The sequence below is a fragment of the Heteronotia binoei genome, chromosome 21 (genome assembly GCF_032191835.1).
Source record: "Heteronotia binoei isolate CCM8104 ecotype False Entrance Well chromosome 21, APGP_CSIRO_Hbin_v1, whole genome shotgun sequence".
Lineage (NCBI taxonomy): Eukaryota > Metazoa > Chordata > Lepidosauria > Squamata > Gekkonidae > Heteronotia > Heteronotia binoei.
This window is the reverse complement of record NC_083243.1, coordinates 114,165,003-114,187,676: the sequence shown is the minus strand read 5'-3', so window position 1 is coordinate 114,187,676 and position 22,674 is coordinate 114,165,003. Positions and strand designations below refer to the sequence as shown.

The 22,674-nt window shown below is 39.6% G+C and overlaps 1 protein-coding gene across 1 annotated transcript in view; it reads right to left on the bottom strand.

Moving 5' to 3' along the window:
• Positions 1-369: 369 nt before the first annotated feature.
• The window catches only part of APIP (APAF1 interacting protein), a 30,873-nt gene continuing 8,568 nt past the window's right edge, over positions 370-22,674 (bottom strand). The window contains exons 2-7 of the mRNA XM_060261208.1: positions 18,820-18,920; positions 13,498-13,546; positions 12,475-12,592; positions 9,785-9,920; positions 1,952-2,119; positions 370-997 (exon numbers count right to left, since the gene is read on the bottom strand). Coding sequence (XP_060117191.1) covers positions 898-997; positions 1,952-2,119; positions 9,785-9,920; positions 12,475-12,592; positions 13,498-13,546; positions 18,820-18,920 — 672 coding nt within the window. The 3' untranslated portion in view covers positions 370-897. The remainder of the gene's footprint in view (positions 998-1,951; positions 2,120-9,784; positions 9,921-12,474; positions 12,593-13,497; positions 13,547-18,819; positions 18,921-22,674) is intronic.

Below are 22,674 nucleotides of genomic sequence, written 5' to 3'. Positions count from 1 at the left end.
ATACTTCATTCGAGGGGAATTTGGCTTAACAGGCTCCAGTCTGCTTCAAAAAACCACCAGTTACTTTCTGGTGGCAAATTAATGAAGCACTTCCCTGGTGCCTTTCCCAGCTATCTGAACGGCTGGGGTCAACAGAAAAGCACCTGCCATGTGCTTGAGTGGTGTGGCCACTCCTCTGGGGTGCTCGCTGCTAATGCCTGTCTAGGCAGCTGGGTGTGTGCCGTCTTAGCCCCCCCGGGGTGCCTCAAACTGTGATGCTTTTTTTAAAGCTGAGAAGCTGCCATGGGAGCTGCCTGCCTGAATCCAGCCCTAATTTCTCCTATGATCAGCACTGTGTATTTTACACATGTCAAAAAAATCAAGGAAAACAACGCATGGGAAAATTTATTTGAACTTATTAAATTGGACAGTAAAGAGAGCATTACTTTGACACTTTTCAAATGTTTTGGTATGCTTTTTTCTATAGCAGTCTTTCAATACTTTCTAGTTTAAAACTAATTAGAACACTTTCTTAGCAAACACCAGTTCATAAAGCAATACAGCTTTTTATTTTTTAAAACCACAACGGAACAAAACCTTCACATTTTGAAGGTGCTGCCTAAAAACATTCTATAATATGAATCACAAGGAAGACTCCAAGGCAAAATTACTGTCAGCTGTCTGTGGAATATGGCAGATCCCATGCAAATCAATACAGAGATGGAAGCTCAGACTTGACAAGCCTTCAAGGTTTAATAAACAGGGTAAAATGACATAATTAGAAACAAAGTGGCTCTGAAACAGTTAAGAATATGTTATATAAAATGCTGACAAGTTATTTAGATACCATAGCCTAAAAAGCCCCTTGATAAATTGTACTGACACATTAAGGGCATCTCGGAACAAAGTGTCAAAGTATTAAATGATCCCATTTTCTTCTTTAGGAACCGTAGCAGGATCAAGGCCATGTTGCTTCATTTGTACCGCAATATCAAATAGGTAGTCATAACACTCACACCTTAAATGTAAAACAGAACAAACAAATCTGTGTTCAGCAACTAGATTATGGTGTATTTTTTAAAAAAAAATAATTTAAGCAACCCTTGATTGTAGCAGAATGACAATATGTCAGTGCCCTCCCCCCATCTGTGCAATGGTTAATCTGGTAATACCTTTCCCTTCATCAAAAACATTATTCAAGCCAGTGTGGTGCTAGAAGTTTTTATTATACTCATTTGGTAAGCAGGATATAATTGTTTTCAGTTTGTGCTCAAATTTCTAAGGCTATTGTGAAATGAGGGGTTATATCACCAGGAGTATTTGTAAAAGGATTATGAAGACAGAACAATATGTCTGGGCCAGTGGTCCCTCTAAGCTGAGTTACTGTGAACTAGCTCATGAACATATGAAGCTGCCTTATACTGAATCAGACCCTCGGTCAATTAAAATCAGTATTGTCTACTCAGACTGGCAGCGGCTCTCCAGGGTCTCAAGCTGAGGTTTTTCACACCTATTTGCCTGGACCCTTTTAGTTGGAGATGCCGGGGCTTGAACCTGGGACCTTCTGCTTACCAAGCAGATGCTCAACCCATGAGCCACCGTCCCTCCCCTCATAGGTTTTTAGCCTCCATCTAACACACTTTTTTCTTAGCTCAGGAAAAAAGGCCCCAGAGCAAACTAATTTATGCAGTAGCTCACAACTTTAATGCCAGTAGCTCACAAAGTAGAATTTTTCCTCACAAGACTCCACAGCTTAAAGGGAGTATTGGTCTGGGTGTATAGGCCATCCACGTGTATGAGAGCCATTCATACCTAATTAGAAGGAAAAAGAAGACCAGAGGTGGGAGGCTGTCATCTGTGGTGGTCCTAAAATCTCCATGCAATCTTTAGTTATACCTGAATGTACTACAGATCAGCACTTGTAGAAGATGAGGGCTACCACTACAACAGCTTTCTTTCTAGGTGTACTCACATTGTCTTGGCTTTTTCCCAAGTTTCTCCCCAAACATAAACTCCATGACGCCTGACCAATACAGCACAGGAATCTGGATAATCATTCATTGCTTGCACCATTCTCTGCTTCAAGTCCTTTTCTTCAGGTGTGTTCTCAACAATGGGAACAACTAAGGTATCATCATATCTGTGGGGGGAAAATGGTGTGGTTGTGGCTGTTATATTCCCAGTGGAAGACATGTTCTCTTTAAGGTTATCATCATGTTGCTTCCTTCTAGTAAACACTGAAAGGGAAGAATTCTGTTACATAATTCCAACATGCCACAGCACTAAATGATCTCTATATAAAGCACAAAGATTGTTTCAATTTAAAAATAATTACATTATCAAAGAGATACAAAATATCAAGCATGTTCACATTACAGAATTTTGGAAATAAGCATTTGTCTGACATCATCTTTATCCTACCTGTTTCTATATATGTTTCTAGGGGATGACCGGGGAAGATATGCTGGTGGGAACAGACGTAGTGATAAAAGAAGGAGGCTGAGACATGGAGAAGCTCGGCCTCCTTCTAGCCTGTGTCCCATCGCAGGGGTAGCAGGTAGCGGGGCCAGGTTGAAATACTCGCCTCCGTCATTGGTGTTTCGTAATGCCAGGTCCATAAATAATAAAACAGTCTTATATAAATAATAAAACTCTAATAAAAATAATAAATGCAGTCTTCGCAGTGGAGGACGGTAAGCAGTGGGGTGCCGCAGGGCTCGGTACTGGGTCCCATCCTCTTTAACTTGTTCATAAATGATTTAGAGTTGGGAGTGAGCAGTGAAGTGGCCAAGTTTGCGGATGACACTAAATTGTTCAGGATGGTGAGAACCAGAGAGGATTGTGAGGAACTCCAAAGGGATCTGTTGAGGCTGGGTGAGTGGGCGTCAACGTGGCAGATGCGGTTCAATGTGGCCAAGTGCAAAGTAATGCACATTGGGGCCAAGAATCCCAGCTACAAATACAAGTTGATGGGGTGTGAACTGGCAGAGACTGACCAAGAGAGAGATCTTGGGGTCGTGGTAGATAACTCACTGAAAATGTCAAGACAGTGTGCGTTTGCAATAAAAAAGGCCAACACCATGCTGGGAATTATTAGGAAGGGAATTGAAAACAAATCAGCCAGTATCATAATGCCCCTGTATAAATTGATGGTGCAGTCTCATTTGGAGTACTGTGTGCAGTTCTGGTCGCCGCACCTCAAAAAGGATATTATAGCATTGGAGAAAGTCCAGAGAAGGGCAACTAGAATGATTAAAGGGCTGGAGCACTTTCCCTATGAAGAAAGGTTGAAACGCTTGGGACTCTTTAGCTTGGAGAAACGTCAACTGCGGGGTGACATGATAGAGGTTTACAAGATAATGCATGGGATGGAGAAAGTAGAGAAAGAAGTACTTTTCTCCCTTTCTCACAATACAAGAACTCGTGGGCATTCGATGAAATTGCTGAGCAGACAGGTTAAAACGGATAAAAGGAAGTACTTCTTCACCCAAAGGGTGATTAACATGTGGAATTCACTGCCACAGGAGGTGGTGGCGGCCACAAGTATAGCCACCTTCAAGAAGGTTTTAGATAAAAATATGGAGCACAGGTCCATCAGTGGCTATTAGCCACAGTGTATGTGTGTATATAAAATTTTTTGCCACTGTGTGACACAGAGTGTTGGACTTGATGGGCCGTTGGCCTGATCCAACATGGCTTCTCTTATGTTCTTAAAACCTCAGTCCTTTGAGACTTCCTGCTCGAGCAGGATATGGACATGGTTTACTTGACTAAGACCTGGGTACGAGATGGGGAGACTGTAGCCCTCTCCCGAGTGGCTCCCCCAGGATACTCAGTCTTTCACCAATCATGAACTAGTGGGCGGGGGGGAGGGGTGGCTCTATTCATATGGAAGGCTTACTCCTTTTGGGCGCTCCTGTCACCAAAGATCAATGGCATTGAATATGTCGGTTTGGCATGGGATGTTGGGGAGGGGTTGACGATATGGCTGGTGTACCGTCTGCCTAATGCACCAGCCAGCGCCTTACCGTCCCTGTTGGAGGCCGTAACAGGCTGGACATTGAAACACCCAAGGCTTTTGATCCTGGGTGATTTCAATGTCCAAGCTGATTATGCGAACTCCAATCAGGCGGCGGACCTAGTGTCATCCATGGCGACACTGGGACTCTCCCAATTTGTTACAGCACCCACTCACCAGGCGGGACACATGCTGGATTTGATCTTTGCAGCAGGAGTTGTAGTGGACCAGGTTACAACAGAAGCAGTGCCATGGTTGGACCACTATGCCCTAAAGGCTTGTATGGATGTCCCACCTCAAACCCATTTAGGCGGCGAGCATATTTTGGCTCGCCTGCGGAGCCTGATGGACCCAGTGCGATTCCAGATGGTTCTTCGGGATCCCTGGCCCCCTGGCAACTCTAATTGAGTCCTGGCATGGCCAACTCTCCAGGGTCATTGACAAGACTGCACCACAGTGCCCTCTGTGCCCCTGTTCTAAGCTAGCACTGTGGTACACCCTGGAACTGCGGCTGATGAAACAAGGGCTCAGAAAGCTGGAGAGACAGTGGCAATGGACTTGAGACGAAGCAACTGGAACATCTTATAGAGAGTGTATGAGGTCCTATGAGATGGCAGTCAAAACCACAAAGAAAGCTTACTTTGCGGCTAAGATTGCGTCTGCGACTTCGTGCTCGGCACAACTGTTTAGTATAATTTGGATGCTTACTACCCTGCCACAAGGCAGGCCAAATCTTAGGGAATTGAATATCAGCTGTGAGGCTTTTGCAAATTTTTTCACAGAAGATCTCGTCAGTCCGCCACGACCTCCCCGCCACAGTTGAAACAGTAGGTGAGCTTGAGGCTCCGTGCCTGTCTTCTGGACCAGCTTTGGATCATTTTAAATTGCTCAGTTTGGAGACAGTTGACAGAATCCTCTCTACTGTGCGCCCAACAACATGTGACCTGGACGCTTCCCCATCCTGGCTAATTAAAGCTTGCCAGGGAGAGCTCCAATATCCTATATAGGATATTGTAAATAGATGTCTCTTGGAAGGACTTTTTCCAACGTCTCTTAAAGAGGCAGTAGTCCGCCCTCTCTTTAAAAAGTCCACTTTAGATCTGGCCGAATTGGCACACTACCGGTTGGTCTCGAACTTACCCTTTTGGGATAAAATTATTGAGAGGGCAGTAGCACTACAGTTACAGAGCTTTCTGGAGGATGCTTCCATCCTAGATTCCCACCAGTCCAGCTTCCGTCTAGGCCATGAGATGAAGACAGTTTGGTCGCCCTGGTGGATGACCACCAGCGGCATCTGGATTGGGGTGGTTCAGCAGTACTGATGTTGTTAGACCTATCGACTGCATTTGATATAGTCAACCATCAGTTGCTGTCCCACCATCTTGCCAACGCAGGGATCCAAGGGTTGGCCTTACAGTGGCTTTCCTCTTTCCTTTGCGGTCGGGGACAAAGGGTGTCAATTGGGGAAGAATCATCTCAGAGATACATGCTCAACTGTGGTGTACCTCAAGGGGCGGGTCCATCCCCGATGTTGTTTAACATCTACATGCGACCCCTTGCCCAGATTGCCCTGAGGTATGGGCTGGGTTGCCACCAGTACACCGATGACACCCAGCTCTATCTACTGATGGATGGCCAATCTGATGATGTCCCAGAAAACCTGGACTAGGCATTGCAAGCTGTGGCAGGATGGCTTAAACTGAGCAGACTAGAATTTCCGGGATCCGTCATCTTGGCTTCAGAGTTGCTTGCAGATCGTCTCTCTGCAGCAACTCTGAGTCTGGCCATTGGAGGGGCTTTTTCTTTGGCATGGGACTTTTACGGGGGGGGGGGGGAGAGCAGCAACTGCCCTCTGTGCTCTCTGTTCGTTCTGAAGCTCCACGGCCATGAAAGCTGGCATACCAGCAGAAAAAGAATGCCCGATAGCTTTTTGCTTTCACTTTCTCCAGTACAACTTTGAAGAAGCATTTTTCTACTTCTAAAGCTATGACTCTACTTAACATGTAGGTGTTTTTTCTAATTCTACTCCCTGATGTGTCACTCTGCATAACTACAAAAGATCAGGTCAAAGCATTTAGAAGAGGCCTCATAATGTCATGAGCAGTCTTAATTACTTAAACTGGATTGAATATAATCACTAAAATTGACCCGGACTATAATTGGACATATATACATCAAAGAGTTTACTAAGAAGTTGCAATACGATATGAGCACAAAGGAGTTATATTGCAGAGTGTTCTGTCTCTATCGCCTGACTGTATCTGAAAGAAGGGTTTTTAAAACTTCAGTTGAAGCTGTTGTGGAACGGGGATTAATAGGAGCTTGAAGCGAATTTAAAATCTGATTTAAGAGACTGAGTTTGATATTAGAAATGGCACTTTTTAATGAATTGTGACATGGAAAAGATATTTGTTCAAATCTTATCTCTCTGAAGGAAGATCTTATCTCATTTATGCAGCTCCTTAATGATCAAATTGAATGTTTTATGCTGAAAGCTAATGAAATTGCAAACCTACAGGGGTCCAGTTCTAAAGAGAGTATATTGATGGCAGTGAAAGTGGAAGGGGAAAGTGATACTCTCAGAAATAAACAAAGGAAAAGTAATATACTCTTTTGTGACGCATTTTCAAAACTTGACCGGAAATTAAGATGCAGTGAAATCAAGCTGAGAGGGAAAGATGGCAATGAATTCTTCCCCCTGAGGTTGAGGGGGCAGGCCATGTTGAGAAGAGAAAAGTTGCACTCCAATCAACAAATCAGGATTTGGAAAGCATTTCAGAAAAAGGATTTGGGATTTTTTTTTCTGCTTTGGTGAATGGCTGGACAAGGAACTCTGACTAAGACGTGAAATGTGATATCAAAAGACAGAATGTGATTAAATGGGCTGCCTCGGATGCAATATGGGTGCAGAAATCAAAGGAACTTAAAACTTTTTAATCTTTGGGAAGAAGGACTGGAATCTGGGTTCTTTTGGTTTTTTTCCCTCTTTCCCTTGTGAATAAATAAACATGTAACCATTAATAATGAACAGATGTTAAGATTTTAAAAGAATAAGGGAGATTTTGAAGCAGAAATGTTAATGAGTGCAGTTAACATATTTCTCTATATAGTAGATGTATTTACAGTTTGTCTATTTAGTGAGATTGTCTATAATGATATAAATATAAGATCAAAGGTTGAAAAGACAGATAGCATAACTGCTGTGGAACTGGGTAGACTTGGTAATTTGGCAGACCTGTTTTTAATATGTTATCAGGAGAAATGACTTAGATATAGATAGACAAAATATTTAGTTGTATTTTATGTAATTTCCTAAGGATAAAGAAATTATTCTTATGTGCTTTTTAAATGATTTCGCTAAATCAACCATTTAATTTGTGCTTATAATAGGTTTAAGTTAAGTAAGATAAAATTGGCATTGGGACAGTTTTGAAAGAAAAAAATCTTTTTTCTTAACTGTTTATATTTAATTTGTGTTTAAGAAGAAGTGTCTAGATTTACATTGCTTTACTAGTTTATTAAAAGAAAGTATTCCTTTTTTTTAGTCTGCTAAAGGAAGAAAGGAAGGTAATATTTAAGGAGATATTTATACTTGTAGGTAGAATGATCAGAGCATTTTATTGGGAAGTGGAATTATAATTGATATATATGTACTGGTTTCTGTTTCTGCTTTCCCCATTCCATCAAGACTCCTTCTCCCCTCTTTTTTATGTATCTGCAATGCTTCTTTGTAGTTTAAATCAATAACACTTTTTAAAAATCAAACTGAGCCGACTGAAGCTGAATCCAATGAAGACAGAGGTCCTTTGCCTGAGTCGTGATGGACTGGGCAGGGGGATTCCCCTACCAACTTTTGACGGTGCGCCACTGACAACGGCACACAAGGTCAGAAGTTTGGAGGTGCTACTGGAGTCCCCCCTGACAATGGAGGCCCAGATAGCAGCAACTGCGAAATCTGCCTTTTTCCATCTTAGCCGGGCGAAACAGTTGGCTCCTTTCCTTGACCGTAGCGACCTGGCAACTGTGATACATGCAACGGTCACCTCAAGATTGGACTACTGTAATGCCCTCTACATGGGGCTGCCTTTGTCACGAACCCGGAAAATACAGCTAGTGCAGAACGCAGCAATCAGGCTGTTAATGGGGCTGCCCAGGTGGGAGCACATACAGCCGGCACTGCAAGAATTGCACTGGCTGCCAATAGTATACCGCAGGGTTTCCCAAACTTTTATTTCCCGTGGCCCGGTTATTTTCACACTTCTCCTTCATGGCCCACTAAAATTTGGGGGTGGAGCCAGGAGATAGGAATTATGTTATTTCCTGTGGTGTCACTTTCAGGTCAAGGGCCAAGTGATATCACTTCCAGGGCACACTGAACCAAAACTCCACCAAAACCAAAACTCCACCTTTTCCTGTGATGTCACTTCCAGGGCACTTCCCCAAACCTGCCTCTTCTTCTGAAGTAACTTCGTTTTCAGAAAAATTTCTCTGAAACTCATGCTGAGCCAAAATGGGGGTGGAAAGTGGGTGGTCTGTAACTGGGGAAGTGGTGAAAATCACACACCCCTTTGCTGGCAGAAGTGCCCATTTATTGGCAGAAAGTGAGCAATGGATCACACTCTCTGTCTGCAAACAGTGGCCAGCCAAATGCTACAGGAAAGTACAAACAGGGCAATATTAATCCATGTTATCAATCACTTGCAATAGTAGTGAGTCATAAGGTGAGAATGGAAAAGTTGTCTTCTTGCTATGACTGCAAGCAGCTCTAAGTTACAGATCTGTCAAACAAATTTCTAAGCTCTGTATTTATACCAGTGGACATCATCATCATGCACTTTGACAGTGTATTCCAAATTATACATTGTGCAATCATTTCCTTGAATATTCCTGAATTTTTGTATTTTGAATGGAAGTTAACAAAAATATGATCTGACTTCCATAAAACTGTTAGGATCCCAATCATAATTGTCTGCTAGCAGAGTACCTATAGCATCCCAAGAATTTTGGCTCTGTGAAGAAGATATACTGTGTTGATCAGTGGAATTTGCATAATGAATACCAAAGTGGGATTAAGATTAGCTGGAATTAAAAAAAAATGGAATTAGAATTAGCAGAATACTGCCTATACAGATACTGGGAACATTCCTGAAATTATAAATAAAACATAACATACAGTATTTTTTGCGGTAATTTTATACAAAACAAAAAATAAAAAAAACAAATAAATGTTTGAGCTTCATGTTTTAAAGTAGGAGATAACATATATCATTGTTATATATGGTTTTAGCCATAGCATAATACTAGAATACTTTCATATAACCTAGAATATATGCCTTTAGTACAAGACCAGTAGTGTATTTGTGATACTTCTGCAGGCATATAACGTACTTTTTCATTATTTTCCCATTTCCTATTTACTGCTAAAACGCCAATTAAAAGCATACAGGCATCAAAAGTGTGAGGTTATTAGGAACTGCTACCATGCTTGTAACTGTACTTGTTAACCAAGATTTTAAAAGCTGGTTTATGTCTTATATTTTTGGGGAAATCACCAAGTACTGTTCTTTAATTTCTGTTCAGCCAACAGGAAAACATTGGTACACATTTTTTTTAAGTAAAAAGAAAAAAATATTTATTTAGTAAAAAGAAAAGAAACATTTATTTATTTTGTACCAACTTTGATATATAATTTCCAATTACTTAGGTATTAATTGAGAGATAATTCTGAAATCTATATATGAAGGAAAAGGCACTAGGAACCAGCAAACCTTATCTGTAGAAAATTACCTGAAATATCCTCCAGTAGTGCATTTCTTGATTCCTTTAATCATCTCCTGATGAGTAATCCTGAACTCACTTCCTGTATAGAGAAGAGTGGCCATAACAGCTGCTTTGGAGTGAGTATGGATCACTGCCCCTGCCCCTAAGAAAACAAGTTAAGGGAAGAATATATGACTTGCAAATTGCCACAAAGCATTTATTTCTCATCGCTTGTTTCCTGATACCCTCTCCCTGACGATGTTAGATGGAACCTGTGGTATTCTGAATGCAAAGCAAGCTCACTACTACTGAGAAACATCCCTCTCTGCTGAACATAATAAACACATCCTTTTTGTATATTCTTGAAGTATAACTTGTGTTTCTGAAAAGCCTTGTGAAATTAGAAATTACAATGTATTTGCAGTGTAAATAAAATGTACAGCTATAAAGACAACAGGGCAAAAGAAAAACAGATGCTGGACATTCAAAATGAAATAAAGGGAAAAAAAGGGGAACTGAGAAAAAGGCCAGGGAAAAAGAAAATTATGAGGGAGATTACAATATTACAAACACAAATGAGACATTTGTTAAATAAAGAACTGGAATGGAATCTGAAAAGGTTGCAGCAGAAATCTTTCGAGGGAGCGAATAAACCTAGAAATATTTGGCCTGGCAATGGAAGAAAAAGAGAGAAAGTAAAATTATTAATAAAATTGTAGTGGAGGGAAGAGAGGTGGTAGATCAAGAAGGAATAAAAAGAGAATTCTTTAAGTATTATGCCAAATTATTTAAGGGTGTTAAAATAAAGAAAGAATAGATGGAAGAGTATTTACAAAAGATTAAAATAGCACCCTTAACAGAAAATATGGGAAAAGTCTTGAATGATCCAATTGAAAAAATAGAAATTGAAGCAGCAATTAATGCAATGAAAAATGGAAAAGCACCTGGGCCAGATGGATATACAACTAAATTTTTTAAAACCTTCAAAGAGGAGTTAATTCCGAAACTTCAGAAATTGATGAACATAATAAGAATAAAAGGGAAAATACCAAATACATGGAAGGAAGCTGTTATTTCGTTGATTCCAAAGGAAGATAGAGATGTCACAAATGTAAAAAATTATAGACCAATCTCACTATTAAATAATGACTATAAAATATATACAAGAATCTTGGCAGAACGGCTTAAACAATATTTGATAAATTTTATAAAGGAAGATCAAGCAGGGTTTCTCCCCAAAAGGCAAATAAGAGACAATATTAGAACTGTTGTAAATATTGTAGAATATCATGAAAGACATCCAGAAGAGGAAGTAGCATTATTCTTTGCGGATGCAGAGAAAGCATTCGATAATTTAAATTGGGACTGTATGTTTGCAGTAATGGAGAAAATGGAGTTGGGGGAAAACTTTATAAGGATGATAAAAGCAATATATACTGAACAATGTGCAAGGCTATGTATAAATGCAGATCTTACAGAAGACATGATAATTAGCAAAGGTACAAGACAAGGCTGTCCGCTTTCCCCACTGTTGTTTATAATGACTCTTGAAATCTTACTGATGCAAATCCAAGAAGATAAAGAAATAGAAGGATTAAAAGTAAAAGGATTTACTTACAAATATAGAGCATTTGCAGATGATATAATGTTTATAAATGAAAATGCCATACAAGTCACACCTTTGTTGTTAGCTAAAATACAAAAATATGGGGAATTGGCGGGACTGTGTATTAATAAAAGAAAAATCAAAATTTCCAGAAAAGAACACAAGCAATACTCCATGTGTTTAATCAATACTGGCCTGGAATATTAATAGAAAACTAACAAGTAAGTGCATGAACAAGAGAACAGCAGTACTTACTGATCTCAGTAGTGTATTAACTTTTTATTAGCATGATTTGGGATTTTAATTTTTAAGAAAATAAGATGCACATAATTAATGCCCATTATAATACTCCTTATTTATTTTCCCCAAAGATTTTAATACTGGGGAATGCAGCAACTCAGGCAGGACAGCTGCTGTACTTCTAGAATATAGTACTCGCAGCATAACATTCCATCTCCCAGGCCCAATTGTCAGATCTTCCCTAAGCCTACTATAACCATGTGGATCAATTGTCAATGTGTTTAGACTAATGACTTTCTCTTCGGTAGGATGAATGCTCATGAACATTATGTGATAACACAATATAGCAGCCAGTAACTTGCATAGCAATTACATGGTATTTTAGCGCTTGCTACAATTGCCTTTTACCTATAAAACAAAAGAAAGGCTTTAGATTGCTGCAGTTCTCGGACAATATTTGGTATAACTACTTACCATCCAAACCTATGGTAAACAAATCTCTATTTTATCAATCATATGCACTTTCCTTCATACTCAGAGCTGGAACCAAAGTCCCATGAACTGAACAAATCTCTCCCCCTATGAAGGATGGAGAACCCCTGGGAGCAAAATTGGAAATGGTGCAGTAGACTGCAGCTTGAGAACAAATAGCCAGAAATCACCTCCCCCAAGCATAAGCTTTTATGTGAAGGAACAATTCACTCTCCTTGCTCCATTCCCAATACTGCCTCAGCTTTGTTTCTGAGGGTCCTCCAAGCCTTAGGAGTAACATTTCAAGATGTATGTGTGTGTGCATGCGTATGCACATGCATGTGGTTGGGGTAATTGAATCCAACCCAATGGTCTGATTTTTTTCATCAACACTGCATACCTCTCATGGTATAAGCGTTCATGAAGAGTGGAGTACACTGACTCTTCTTCAATTTCTTGTGTGGTGGAGGCCCACTGATGTCCCGTTCTTCTATGTCACACACAAACATATCTTCAGGCTATAACAAAGCAAAACCCTGAAAGCACTCGTATACATATATTTTTCCTCATGATGACCTGTTCTCTTTGGTTTAGACATTCTAATATAATTTATTATTCATAATGTATTATTTATAGATACATAACACACATCCAGAGTGAAATGATGGAGATCCAAAAAAATCACAAATCTGTTTGAGAAATATGTCAACTGTCAAGAGTAATGACGACACTTAACATGCTATTTGATAAACCCTTTATTTTAAAAGAACCTTCATTTAAAAGGAGGTATATTGAGAGAAAATAACACTGTACATGCTGTTTGATTAATTATATTTTCTTTATATTGTGTTTTATTTCAATTTAATAAGTGTTCTGATTAAGGAGTGTCTTTTTTTTTGCAAATATTGCAGTCTTGGAATAACCATCCATTTTCAGACTCTACTCTTTCAAGGGTTACAAGCAAACAAAGCTGAGATTCCTTTTGATTCTAACACAGATGCAAATTTAGGAAATACATATAGCACTAATTAAATATTTAATCAGAAAATTTACATAAACACAGGAAAAATGCTGCAGTACAGTGCATTTTCAAGTTTTTGTTGATTAATCATGTTTCATTTTATACTTTTGTAGGCAGAATGATCTAATTCTATCTAATGACCAATTCAGATTCCAGAAGCTAAGCAGGGTTGGTACTTAAGATGGGAGATTGCTAAAGAAGTTTGTGCAAAGGAAAGCAATGGCAAACTACCTCTGCTTCTTATTTGTCTTGAAAGACCCTTGCTGGGGCCTCCATAACTTGTGACCTGATAGCACCCACATATGTAAACTTCACTGTACAGACCTGCTTCTATGTAAACATGGATAATATAAGCACGTAGATGGATCTCCAAGGATGAGACTAGAAGTTTAAAAATGTTACCTGAATTCTTTCTTTTTGGACACCAGATGGAGCAATGTAGATCTCATTACTATGGAGGGAGGGAGTTAAAAAACATAGATAAAAAGTATTCTGAAACATACAGCACTTTTTACAGATGCAACAAACCATGCAGAAGATGTCCACATCATGTTATGATCTATATCTGAGCAGTGGATTTAATCTGTTGCTGCATGCTTAGTCAGTTCAGGATCATCCACTATTAATACAACTTAGATGTTACTATTCTAGGTGTCTTTAGTGTTATAAGATTGGATCTTGCAAACTTTCAAACTTCAGTAACAAAGCAGTAGCTCTAATTTGAACAGGAAGAGAGCCCATATTCCAAGCAAACTGAAATAGAAGCAAAACTTGTTAACCCAAGCAGTCTTGTATCAAAATAAGTACATCTGGGAGTGAGGGGTAAAGATACCAGTGTCTACAACTTGAGAAGAAAGAGGAATATAAACTCATAGAAGTGTGTTTTAATCATATGGAAACAACATTTGGTTTTGGCGCTCTTACTCTGAACATTGTGCAGCAGAGACACCTAGTGAAAAATCAGTCACACTGCCAACATTTTTTCTGATATTTCAAGACAAAGGCTGATGCCACACAGAGGGTCCCTCCCCACTCCCCATGGCAGTCATGTTGTCAGTGCAACTGTTTTGCAGTTTCCACTTCCAACACAGATTCCACACAACAGGATAATCTCCCCCCTTGTGGTTTCCTTTTCACAGCAGCTGTGGATTCCATCAACACCATCACCCCGCTGTTGTTATCCCACCTTCATGATTCTCTGCCATTCTTTTAAAAATATTTGGTGCATGTATAGTGCTGCTGAAGAATAACGCAATACTACACTTTTGCTCAGGAATAATATAATGTTATACTTAAAAGCATTTATACAGCACCACTCCAGAATAGTGTAATACTTGGATCTTTTGGCAATGCTAACTGCTGGAAGTTACTGGGTCATCTGCAGTCATCTACATTGAAGACTAATTGGCCCCCTACTGCTTGGAGGAAGAGGAAAGACTTCAGAACTTTTCAGGTGCTAGTGAGCGAGCAGAAAAAACACTTGCCACTTATATAGTCACACTGTAGTAACAGTATCACAATGTCACCTTAAAAAAATCTCAGTTGATATTAGCATGAACACCAAGGCAATTCACTGTGAAAATGCAAAGAAAGGAGCATTTCTTTCATTCAGACAATTAAAGACACATGAAAAAGATCATTCCAATAATGCCATGCTGGGAAAGATCTCTCCCCCTTCCAATGTTTTTAACGAGCAATTTTAGCAGGAGTTGAGTACAGTGTTGCGTGCAAACAAATAAAAGGAAATATGAGTAGAGTTGCTGAAAAAGAGAAAAAACTTTTGCGTTGAGACATTCCAAAAGAACATAACTTTTCCAATTAAAAAACCCACAGTGTTTACCTTTATTTGTTTCTGAATTGGTTTTTTTTTTTTTTTGGGGGGGGGGGGAGACCAACATTGTACATTACAGTAATCTAGTTTTGATATTACTGTGGTATAGATCCTGGTGGCCAGTTCAGCGGTCTCAAGATAAGGGGCCATCTTAAGGGCTTGGCTGCTGGTAGAGTGTTTTTGGAACTGGACTAATTTTCCCTCCCAGTAATTGGGTTGGATCCAGTATAACCCCAAGGCTTTTAAAACTAAGTCAGCAATGGTCCGTTGAACTTCATCAAAAGTGGGGAGAACAAGGTCCTTCAAGACCTTCAACTTCCCAACCAGCATTACCTCTGTCTTTTCAGGGTTTAGTTTCAGTTTGTTCACTTTAAGTCAGTTAACCACAGCAACTAGGCAGTCATTCAGGACCTTCACCACATTGGCAGGACATTTGGATAAGGATATATAAAGCTGAATATCATCAGCATATTGATCACAACCAACCCCCAAACTACTAATGATTTGTCCCTAATGGCTTTTCATAGAGATTGAAAAGCATAGGGGATAACTGTGGACCCCCACAAGGTATGTTACACACTGATGACAACTGGTTTCCAATAGCAACTCTGAGTCCAATCCATGAGGAATGATTTGAACTACTTCAAGGCACATTCCCTGATACCTACTATAAAGAGGTATAACCTTTGCCTGTACTCAGACAGAAGTCATCAACTAAAGCTAGCAATCTGAAAAGAGATATTATGTATAGCTTTTTTAAAAATTCATGCATTAATTAATTATTGCCATGGCATTTTCCTACCTGAACACAATTAAAGGAAAGAGAGTGTGTTGTTACTCCATTATAATTTGAATATTTTAAAAACAAAGATATGAGGCTGTATTCCCCATGCCACAATTTTTAAACCTGCCATATTGTTTATTTTCATTCAGTTCAATGAGTATACTATTTAACAGCTGCCAAACAAGGAATTGAGCGTATGCTAAATAATATGAAGGAAAAGCAGCAACTCCTAAAGCAAAGCTCAAGCCCAGTTCCTGGGAGGACCTCATTTAAATATTTATTACAGCTGGAAGTCCTGGCAACACACTTTACATCAGACTCATGTTCTAGTCAGTACACCTGCATACATATACAAACATTAACATAAGGGGTTTATGGCTCTTACTGATGGGAGTATGAAGCATGCTGCTGAAAGCACAGATTCTTTAATTCTGTAATTCACTAGATGACCAATCACAGAATGAAATGCACTGTTTCGCTTCCAGTCTGGTATCAACTAATCAACCTCTCATGACTTTTATATATATATATATATATTTTAAAAACAGCAATCACTGGAGAGACAGATAAGTAAACATCTCCCGTCCTTACAGAGGCATTACAGCCCAGACAGGATCATGATGGGGATTACAGTGGATTGTAAAACATGTATTTTAAACTCTGACATGAACCCAACCACCTTCTGCTAGTGATATCACTAGTCCCATGTCTCCTTCTCTTGATTGCAAAATATGGCTATGATAATGGAATATTAAAGTGAGTTACCTAATTATGCATGGGACAGTGTCTCAGAAAATCTGTAACCACTTCTGAATGAAGCAGGCTTTTAATAAATGAAATATAACTGATTAGATCAAAGAACTAAGTAACACCTGTATAATCTTTACAAGCTGCATAATTTAGTACAAACTTGCAGAATTTGGTTAGTAAAATAACCACATACAGTTGTCTCTCATGATACAGAGTACAGAGCAGATCTAAAGCATACAACATGAAACATGAAGTGACCCCCATGCACAAAAAGAGAGGACAGAAACCTGCAAAGCAAGAAGTCCAACTGAAAAATCAAGATATGCAACCAGGGATCCCTTGGCTTTTTGAGCCTGTGAGCACCTTTTTGAATTCTGATCCAGGATGGTGGGCACGATCACAAAATGGCTGCTGCAGGAGGCAGAGCCAACCACAAAAAGTCTGCCACAAGAGATTGAGCCAACCACAAAATGTCAGGGAGTCAAGTCATGTAAAACTCTAATAGTAACTCTTCAACATTTTAGGCAGAAGATGTGTTTAACAGGTTGTTTTTTTAAAAAAAAACCCAAACATTTTGTTTAAACATATTTTTTGCATACTCATAGCTTGCTTTCAGTCATGCAGTGAAGATACATGTGCTGTGGTGGCAGCTGCTTCCAAAACAACAAATCTGCAGAGCCAATCAGATCTCCAATAGCCAACCAGATGCCCTGATGGGCAAAACCCCACCTGGCAACACCCACTTTCTAAAAACACTTGACAGGCACCAGGAAATGTGTTGGCAGGCCCTGCGGTGCCCACAGGCATCATGCTGGGGATCCCTGGTCTATATGATCTTATTAGACAGAAGGGAGAGTGCAACCTCAAGGACTGGTTCCAACAATTAGACCTTTACATCAAAACCAGCCCTTCTCCCTCCTTCAACTTGCCCTGCAATTTTCAGAACTGGTAATTTTCTATAGCTTTTCTCCAAATACATTCATCTCAGTTCACCCCTCCTTCTGGTCTCCGGCCTGACTATTCATAATGGCAGGGGATCTCCAAACTATTTATTTATTTATTTATTTATTTTATGATTTATATCCCGCCCTTCCCAGCAAGAGGCTCAGGGCGGCTCACAACATAGAATCTCACATAAATAAGATTTAAGAATATAAACAGTTAAAATAATTAACACATTTAAAACATTTAAAACATTAAGGACAGCAGAAATCTAGTAAAACCACACTTGGTTTCTTGTGCCAGCTAGTTATAGGCCAGCCGGAAGAGGGTTGTCTTACAGGCCCTGCGGAACTGAGCAAGGTCCCGCAGGGCCCTCACCTCTTCCGGCAGCTGGTTCCACCAGGAAGGGGCCATAACAGAAAAGGCCCGGTCCCTGGTAGATTTTAAACGGGCTTCTTTTGGCCCGGGGATAACTAGGATAACTATGTTTCCACTGCTTTTGCAAATCCTGCTTCTGTTCACCTCTCAGTTCAGCACCAGGAAGGAAGGAAGCAGTGGGCCCGGCAACTCTAAACCTATATGCAACTCATTGACTACAGGCTTTTTGCCCATTCAATAAAATTCTTTCCAGTACATGCCTTCACTTAGAAAAACCTTGCACAAGAATGTTCCTTCTGCAGACTGTCTGTTTCCCTTCGATCACCACTAAGAGGAGCAATATATCCAATACCAATACCAAGATGCAGCTCTATTAACTCAAGAACAGGTAAACATTTACTTTTTATATCTATTTAAAGTAATGCACCTGTATTAAATTGTATGTATGTATGCATATATGTGCGAATAATTTCCAACATCTGTTAAAACATCTATCTATCTGTCATCTTACCAGATGCTGGAAATTATTTATATTCTACTAAGCTTTTAAAAAACCAAAAGTTTATTTGGTATAACCTTTTGTGTGCCAGAAGACTTCTTCCTATATCTAAAAAAGTGCATGTGCATACAAAAGCTCATAACTTGAATAAACTTTTGTTGGTCTTAAAGGTGCCACTGACCTCAAAATCTGTTCTATTGCTTCAGACCAACATGGCTTCCCACCTGGATCTAGCTTTTTAAAAGTTACTTGCTTAAGACATACAATAATGACATATCCCTTACCTGGGATTTAAAAAATGTGAATTACAGATTCCTGAGCTAGAGTACTTCTATTAAGTGACTTTCTCTTTTAAACTGTCTTCCAGCTTCAATGTCTACAATGTTTTTACTAGAACAAAGAACCAAGTTGGAGTCCAGTAAGACGTTTAAGACCAACAAAGTTTTATTGAGAATGTAAGGCTTTTTTTAACTAGTCACTTTCACATCTCTTTGCTGAACCATCCATCTGGAAAACAAAACAAACAAACAAACCACTCACCCGTGCTTCATGCTGATCCCTCCACCAGTACCTGTAACCCATCCTAAGTGATAAAACTGCTGGCAAAGCTCTGGGATGAGAATCCTTGGATGCAGCTTGTCCTAAAGACAGGGAAAAGTAATTGTTTGCATTGGTTCCTTTAAAATTAGAGCTGTGTGGTTTAAATGAATGATCCTAATTAAGTAGGCAACAGATTTATATTATTAATAATTTACTTTTAAGTACTTTCAAAAACTGCAAATGGCTAGTGTTGTTTCAGAAGAGGTATTCCTCCTTCTTGGTCACACAGTAAGACAGCGTGAAAATTGGCCCAAATGTAAAGTAATAAGCACAGGTTATCACTATATATCACAAATGGCTGGGAATTGGAATTACCATCAAATCTATTCACTTTCCTGGGCACAGAAGTTGAAGGAGCCCCCATGCAGTCTGGGGAGTTTCTATACTAGCTTTTGGAATCAAATATATCACAGAAAAGGGTTGCAAAAAAGGCATTTACTAATGCATGTTGATTGCAGCAGTGTTTCTTCTGTTTGGTGTAGTGGTTAAGTGTGTGGACTCTTATCTGGGAAAACCGGGTTTGATTCCCCACAACTCCACTTGCACCTGCTAGCATGGCCTTGGGTCAGCCATAGCTCTGGCAGAGGTTGTCCTTGAAAGGGCAGCTGCTGTGAGAGCCCTCTCCAGCCCCACCCACCTCACAGGGTGTCTGTTGTGGGGGAGGAAGGTAAAGGAGATTGTGAGCCGCTCTGAGACTCTTCGGAGTGGAGGGCGGGATATAAATCCAATATCATCTTCTTCTCCTCCTTCTCTTGTACAGTATCCTATGAACCTTTGGAGAGATTAATCCAAATCACAGAATCCATGCATATTCCCGCAATAGCTTCAGATAAGAACATGAACCTGAAAGAGGGCTTACCTCTACCTACATGGATAGCCAAACAGATCATAATACTAATGTATTTCATTTTTATAACAAAAATTAATTGGATGTACTTTGATGCAGAACTCTGAAAAGTTTTTTTAATACAACCTTTTAAGATACCAGTAGACCCTTCATTTTAAATATTTAATTATAACTGAACAGATGAATATTTTCTCCAAGGTAGGAGAACCACTTACATGATTCCTAAATATTTAAATTTAAATTGGAGAAAAATAAAATTAGATTTTTGAAACTCATTCAGCTTGATAGGATAGAGCTGTCATTAGTAACAGTCTTAAAAGATAACTTTCAAATGCAGTTTTGCTGAAATTACCATTAACAACTGCAATTTGTCACTCTTTATTTAGCACATTTTAGCAGATGCCAAGTAAATACTCTGGGGCAGCTTCAGAGTTAATATAAATAGCTGCATCTCTATTGAACAAAATGCAACTATGCAAGTTTACACCAGTTAATGTTGTGCATCATTATTAATTTGGAGCTAGCTACAAAATCAAACTCCCTTTGAAACCTTTCATATCATTATGTATTAGTCTAGCTTTTATACATGCTATTTGCTGCAAAGAAGTTATACACTTTTGCATAAACTGGAAGTTTCATTTCACTAGAATATCTTTCAAAATGAGCTTCTATTTATCTCAAGTATCATTATAATACCAAACACTGCAAAGGGATTCACAGAGGATTTACAGAATTACTGTTAAGCCAACAAAACTGAAATATGTTGACAAAAAGTTGCCAATATGCTCCAGTATTTCAAGGTAAATTTATAATAATAATAATAATAATTTTTTATTTCTATCCCGCCCTCCCCGCCGGAGCAGGCTCAGGGCGGCTCACAACAGAAAACACACATTACATCAGTTATAATTATAAAACACGGTTAAAACAATTACAAAGTATTAAAATTCACATAACAGTATGGCGTTATAACAGGTTTCAATAATTTCAGAGTAAAAACATTTCAAGAATAAAAGCATTTCTAGCAGCATATCTAGTTTTGTCACAGTTTTTCCACTAATTTAGGTATTAATCCTTGTACAAGTAGATTTGCATTGAAAACGGCTGCATTGAAAGGTGGACTCTATGGACTGTCTTAATGAGACTTTATGGAATTGACTATGGCCGACTGTCTTAATGGGACTCCTCAGAGTGCTACAGCCGAACCACAAAGGCGTCAAGCACTCAGTGTCATTAGAAATAAGGAACTGATTCCAGGTCCTTGCAGTGGAGGTAGAGATGGAAATGCTGCCAGCGAAAGTATCACAAACACAAGGAAGACGGGGTGTGTGTGTGTGGACAGGGAGTTACAAAGAAATGACAACAAGAAGGAAAAGGAAAGTGTTGGTCATAGGTGACTCCCTGCTGAGGGGTATGGAACATCATGTGTCCAGATCTAACACCTGACCGAGAGGCATGGTGTTTGCCAGGGTCGGAAATTAAAGATATTACAGAATTCATTTTGCTCTCTACATGGGGTTGCCCTTGTCTCAAACCCGGAAGTTTAACTGGTGCAGAATGCTACAGCCAGGCTGCTACTGGGGCTTCCTTTGCGGAAGCACATTCAGCCTTTGCTGAAAGTGCTGCACTGGTTACCCATTGCATACCAGATTTGTTTCAAGGTGCTGGTTCTTACCTTTAAAGCCCTATATGGCCAGGGACCTGCATACCTTTGGGACCGCCTTTCCCACACGTTCCCCAGAGAGTACTACGGTCAGGATTTCAAAACCTGCTTTCAATCCCCAGCCTTAAGGAGGCCAGGCTGAAGATGACCAGAGCCAGGGTCTTCTTTGTTGCAGCTCCATGCTGATGGAATGAGCTTCGTGAGGAGGTTAGGGTCCTGCGGGATCTTTCTCAATTCTGCAGGTCCTGCAAGACTGTAATATTCCGCCAAGCCTTTGATAGCTAAGATCGGAGACTGCAACACTGAATGAAATGATCTGAACCACCCTGAAGCAAAGGCGTGATCCTATGATTTTTATGGAACATCTGGATGCAACAGTTGAAGATGAAATTAGATATGGAATGGATATGCAGCTATCCACCATAATTAAATATACTATCATTTTAAGATTGTTTTTAATAGTACATGTATTATCTTAATGTTTTAATGGTATGTAAGCCACCCTGAGTCTGCTTCGGTGACGAGGGCAGGATATATGCCTAATAAATAAATAAATTTAAAGAGAACCTATATGGCACTGAGTGTAGTTATTGGGGTCATTTATTCTGACTTTTCAGTATGTATCTTTTAGACCCTGGGGTTAGTCCTTGCAGAAGCCTAGCCCTCAACTTGAATTGCTGAGGCTGACAAGGCCACCTGTAGGCTGTTAGCAGATTGTTTAGATTCTCCTTAGTGATTCTTGTTAGCAGGGCTGGCTGGGGTTCCATACAGTGGCCGAGCATGGGGGGCTCTGTCAAACCAGATTGTTTCCACCTATCCAAGTTTAATTTGCATATGTCAAACTTGTGATTAGCTGGGGGAATCAGGTGAATCTAATTATTGCCTATGGTTCCCATAATAGTTAAAAAAGGGAAGTTTTTCTTCCCATTATGCTTAGGCTAAGGCTTATTTTTTGGACTTTTGGCTGTATGCCAGAAACTGCTGTTATTTTGTTTGGAAACCCTGGATTTATGCTGGATGGACAGGAATGCCGTTACGTCACTGGACTAATGTAAGATGACCTACCTCCTGAACTTTATTTTAAGAAATTGTACTGATGACTGGTGTTGAACCACCAAAGTAATTTAGTTTAAAAAAAAGATGTTTTTTTAAATTTTCTTGTCAGAGTGTTGGTAAGATCTTGCACCTTAATAAATCTTTGTTAAAGACCTCTTGGAATTTGTCTATTGGTCAGGGCTTTAAAGAGTCTACTTCTGAGACTTAAGACCTGGGCTAAAGAGCCTGG